Source organism: Bison bison, unplaced genomic scaffold (genome assembly GCF_000754665.1).
Source record: "Bison bison bison isolate TAMUID 2011002044 unplaced genomic scaffold, Bison_UMD1.0 scf7180017864093, whole genome shotgun sequence".
Taxonomy (NCBI): Eukaryota; Metazoa; Chordata; class Mammalia; order Artiodactyla; family Bovidae; genus Bison; species Bison bison.
In genome coordinates this window covers 1,264,621-1,269,845 of record NW_011494665.1, presented here as the reverse complement: position 1 = coordinate 1,269,845, position 5,225 = coordinate 1,264,621, and the positions used below count along the sequence as shown (strand labels likewise).

The window sequence follows — 5,225 nt, the reverse complement described above, 5'->3', positions numbered from 1 at the left end:
CCCAACTCAAGCTCTAGGCTCTGTCTCCAGGCTCCTGTTTCCTGCCGACCAGCACCCTTCACTGGACCTGTGAGAACAATGGGGGAGCCTACGTTCCCATCTGGTGGTCTTTGGATGCTAACATCCCCCTGCTCTGCCTTTATGGCGTTGGGTCCCAGCTGCTGAGCCATGGGCCAGTGTGTTGGAAACCTGGCACTCTGGTGTTTCGGCAGAGCAACTGAGAAGGGGAATGGGGGACTGCAGCTAGGACTGGCCCTTCCCTGGCTGCTCTCCTGGCCTGGCAACCCTCTGGAGCCAGGTTTCTCTATAAAATGAGAAAATTGTTACCTCACAGATTCTGTGATGGATGAGAAAGCAGCTTGTCAAGGCCAGATGCCAACAGATGAGAATTACAGGAGTGGAGGGTACTGGCTGCTCCCCCAAGCCTGCCCACACCCCATGTGATTTCAATTCCTCTTTCCAGCTGAGGTTGAGCCCCATTCTTCTCATCTTACTCCATGGGCTCCAACAGAAGACTATGCACTCTGCCAGCATTTATACAACGCTAGTCGCTCTTGGCCTCCCTCCCCCACGGCCCCAGAGCAGGCTATTAACCAGAAACAGGAAGCAAAAAATTAACCAAAAATAAGAACCGAAACCTACCTAATCTCTCACTGCCTCTCAAAATGCTAAGGGCAAATGAGCAGCTCCTATGAGGGGAGAGGGGAACTGTGTTAAAGAGGTTACCCCAGGATTCTGACACTGAAGAACAAGAGCAGAGTGAGGGCTGAATCTGAGGGGAGATGCTAAGGGGAACTGCAACTGTGCAGAGAGGGAGAGAAGGGGGCAAGAGGCTGATGTAATTCTGAGCACAGCATGCAAATGAGATGAAAACAGGTTTTTTAATATTGGAACCCCCCAACAGCCGCTGGAACCTAAGTGCCCCTTCATTTTTATCCTTGTGAGTATCACAGACGACAACAAAAACAGGTTGGCACCAGTTTCTTCTGTTAGTGCCCTGTGTCTTCAGGGAGGCAGTCGCCCTTCCTGGGAGAGGAAGAGGCTCCTTTCAGAGGAACACAGGGCCCTCCCTGGCTGTCCTCATCACCAGCATCCTCAGAACTCGCAGATATTAACAGACAGCACTTCCTGGGGTTCCAGGACTTTAATTTTCCCTGCTTTATCCCCCCCACCCCCGACTTTCTATTTTTTTCCTTTTTTTAAAATAATCAAATTGGCAGAAAACTGGCCGGGGCTGGTGGCCACTGGGCAAGGAAGGGGGGATCCACTGAAAAATCCCCCAAATTCACACTGAGGTTTCAGGTCATGGTTGCTGAGGTTGGGGGTGAGGTCAGGGTTTGGAGAGATTTCCCAACTCACCCTAGAACTGTTTTTCCAAATGACTGGGGAAGAGGTCAGAATGGGGCCCCCCATTACTATGGATGAGTGGAGAAGTCAATGCTCCCCCCATCCCTCAAGTTCTTCAGAGATTTAGAGATAGAAGGCTGCAATTTCTAATTGCCTACAATCTTCTCTTAAAAATATAAAACACGTGCAGTTGGCTTTGGTACAAAAAAAAGAAAACAACAACAACAAAAAAAACCATTCTGGTCCCTGTGAGTTTTCCCCCTCACCCCCCAACAAACCATTATGGCCACCTCAACCTGTATTCCATCAACTCTAGGAAGCCAGGTTAAGTCCCTGGGGTTTCCATAGAAGACAGAGAGAAGGGAGAACAGCAGTAAGAGGTTGAGGGGAAGGGGAGAGGGACATGGCCCTGACCACAGCCCTTCCTGAAGGGGCAGTAGGGTCTTACGGCTGCAGCCTCTCCTCAAAGATGGGTGTTGCTCAGGAGGGGTGTCAGGGCTAGAACCCAGCAGCTGCATGGTTAAGCCTGAATAAACCCCAGTAGTGTTAAAGGACAAGGCCCCCTGATCCCTATGGCTTGGTTCCCATGTCCCTGGTCCTCTAAATCTCCCCTCTCCCTCCGTAACTAATAAACAATAAATAAATAAATTTTACTAAAGTAGAGGGAAGAAGGCATGAAAAATTGGCATCTGCAGTGTAGCTTCTGGATGCCACCAGAGGGCACTGTGGCCTAATTCCCCCAGCTTCCTAAATGGCCCCCAGGTATCCAAGGATACCAAGAGCTGGCAAGGACAGTAAGCAGTTCTTTCAAATGTTCCCTTGTCATTGGCAGATTGGAGTCCCCAAGGTTTGCCTCCCTCAGTAATGTTCTTCAGGGGACACCGGGTGGGGGGAGGGGCCCCCTTAGCTCTCAGAAGCTACAGGCTCCCCATCTCGGCTCTCAGTCTCTTCCGGGATGTCCTGCATTCGGGTGAAATCTGAAGGAGGAAGGGGCAAAGTCAGTGAGTGAACAGAGGCTCCTATGATCAGCTGAACCCCTACACGGATGCCTCCCTGTCTGTGGGCTGAGCAGCTCAGAGAGCTGGGAGGGATGGCAGAGGTCTGTAATCCCTGGGTGATGGGAAAACTGTCCACAAAATAATGGATCCATACCTAGGTACCTTGTTAAATACATGGAGATACAATATGGTTAATAAGATACAAAGTATTTTGAGATGAGTATTGTATGAAGTCACAGTAGATTCAGGTTATTTTGTATTTCCTGAGCCAACTATGAGAACTTGGAGGTCTTTGACATTTTTTCACTCTGAAAGTCCATTTCTGCTTGAAAAGGTTGGGAATCATGGACCTACTGGAGCAGAGGCCCCTACGTTTTCTGCTTCTGAGAGATCCACTACCTGTTTACCAGGAGGCAAACCAGGAAGCACTCTGGGCCCGTCCCAAGAGTCGACCTGTGGACCTCAGTGGTTGGTTAGGGACCATCCTAAACGTTCCTGTGCTTTCCGATGCAGGCTCCATTTGGAAACTACAGCCCAAAGGTCTGTACCCAGGTTGCACCCCGTTTCTAAGCCATGTCTCTGCCAGGACCTCACCTCGTGGACTATGAGGTGGAGACAGACGGCTGCTACCCTCCTCCTCGCTGCCGGTGTCAGGGTCACTGCTATCTTGCAGCCGCTCGTCGGGGCTGCCCAGCTCCTGCCTCTCTCGGTCTTCAAAGGGTCGATGGACAGAGCGAATAGTTACAGGCAAATCCAGGCGGTCGTGGCCTCGGCTGGGCTATGGACAGCAGGCGGGAAAAGCAGGAGGTCCGGGAATGAGCAGTGTGAAGACTTGACTCTCAGTACATCTACCACTGACTGATTTCTTTCTGCACCCATCGAAATTGTTCAGCCCTCCCATCAGTATCCTAATATCCTTCAAGTCTAATGGCTGATTTCATTTGGCCTCCAATTCCTCTCAGATTCTCTCCTGGACCCTGACGTCCACCCCAGGTTAGTTCACTATTTCAAGCGTCCTCACCTGTGGGGGTGTGAAACTCAAGTACAGGGCATCGCCAGCAGGGAGGCTCCGACGCCGCGGATCCAGAGGCCGGCGGGCCCAGGGGGCCTCAGCCACGAGTGGGGGTTCCGTGTGGCCCAAGGCGGCCAGCTGCCTGCGAGCCTCCTCGGCCTCCCGCTCCAGCAGGGCACGGGCCTGCTCGCTCTCCCGGAGCCGGGCTTCCAAGCTGCCGGCCTCAGTCGCACGCTCCTCGCCGAGCCGTCGGCAGCGTCGCAGCTCCTCCTGCAATAGTGCGTGTTGCCGCTGCAGCAACGCCAGTTCCGTAGCCTGCTTTTCAGGAGCCGCAGGGACGCCCCCGGCTCTGCCAGCCTCCCCATCCCGGGAATTGGCTCTGGTCAGCTTCTCCCGCCGCTCGGGGCCCTCAGGGAACCGGGCTTCCATCAGAGTGTCCTGCTGGGCCACAGCTGCCTGGGGGTGGAATGGAGATGAAGGGATATATCAGAATCCCATTTCTTCTGTCCCTCAGTCCCCAGGGCCCAGGTTGTGAGTCCCATAGAGCTTGAATCAGAGCAAGGCTTAGACAGGCCTGTTAGGATGGTTCTGCTCTAGCTAAGTGGGCAGCTCTGGCCTGGCCCCTCCCATTCCCATTGGAGCCCCTGCCCTCACTGACCTGTAGGCCATGCAGAAGTCCATAGAGATTGACCAATCGCTGCAACGCTTCCTGAGGACAGAGGAGAGGGGGGGAACAGAGTCCAAGCTTCAGGATGGGAGAACTGACCAGAAGTTGAATAAGTGTGGGTGTGGGGACAATAAGACTGCAGGTATTTTGAGGTGTATACAGCAACCCCCCCACTCCAAACTGGGCTCCAGTTTCTCAGCTGAGAGTAACCCCTCTTTCAGTCTCCCATACCATCGCAAGCCCATCTCACCTCCTGGGGAGATCTCAGCTGATTTCCATTTCGATCCTGCAGAAACAGGCAAGGATAGGGCATCAGCAGACACACGAGTCCCTGGTGCCTGTCCCTGATAGCTCTGTGTCAAGGGTCTATAGGCCAGCAGTCCATTTCCCACCCTCTAGCTAAGTCCTGACACCTCCCGAAACCTACCTTCTGGCTGGAGTCTGAGTCGGCTCTGCAGAGCTCAATGGATCCATTGAAGGTTCTGGCTTCACCGTCTATTGAGAAGGGGAAAATGATGCACCGGCCTCGCTCCCCCAGCACCCTGACACCACTCAGACCTTGGTACCACCCCATTATCTTTAACTCCTCCCATCTGCTGCCGTGGTCCCCTTCCCTGGCACTCACTGGCAGTGACTCCAGGACTCGTGTTACCACCGCTATCTGGCTCCATGGGCAAGGGTGGTTCCCGGGGTGTCAAGAGCAGCTCCACTCCAGGCCCTACCAGCAGGTCTTTCAGGCCCTCCACTGTGCAGAAAGAAGAGGTGAGGACAGAGGGTCGGAACTCTGCAGGGGGTGGGAGGGGCTGCCGTTCACTCGATTCACAGGACATGCAGGTGTCTAGGGAAATGCTCCCGCACAGGTAATGGGGTCTCAGTGCCACCACCACATACGAGGAAAAGGTCATTAAAGTGCCCAGGGCTGTGCAGGATGAGAGGTGGCAAACAGTAGCAAGGGCCATCTTCCCCTGTCATTCCTGGCATCCGGCACCCAACAGGCGCCCGGGGGAGTTCCGGACTACGGGATGGACATCCCCCTTGTCTAGCCACATGTCCCCTATTGTGTGATGGTGAAGAGGTGAGTCCAGATTCTTCCCCAGAAGCTCCCTCACCCTCACGGATGGCATCCTGCAGCAGCCGCTCGCCACGAGGGGACTCAAGGGACTCAGAGCGGAAGAGGCCCCTGGGCAGGGTGGGCAGGGGC

General features: G+C 54.1%; 1 protein-coding gene across 8 annotated transcripts in view; it reads right to left on the bottom strand.

The window, feature by feature from the left end:
* Window positions 1-862: 862 nt before the first annotated feature.
* The window catches only part of ARHGEF2 (Rho/Rac guanine nucleotide exchange factor (GEF) 2), a 49,102-nt gene continuing 44,739 nt past the window's right edge, over window positions 863-5,225 (bottom strand). For all 8 annotated transcript variants that reach the window (XM_010838255.1, XM_010838257.1, XM_010838256.1 and 5 more), the window contains 8 exons: window positions 5,134-5,225; window positions 4,650-4,769; window positions 4,452-4,519; window positions 4,275-4,310; window positions 4,016-4,066; window positions 3,367-3,813; window positions 2,940-3,123; window positions 863-2,324 (listed from right to left, as the gene is read on the bottom strand). In XM_010838255.1, coding sequence (XP_010836557.1) covers window positions 2,251-2,324; window positions 2,940-3,123; window positions 3,367-3,813; window positions 4,016-4,066; window positions 4,275-4,310; window positions 4,452-4,519; window positions 4,650-4,769; window positions 5,134-5,225 — 1,072 coding nt within the window. In that variant the 3' untranslated portion in view covers window positions 863-2,250. The remainder of the gene's footprint in view (window positions 2,325-2,939; window positions 3,124-3,366; window positions 3,814-4,015; window positions 4,067-4,274; window positions 4,311-4,451; window positions 4,520-4,649; window positions 4,770-5,133) is intronic.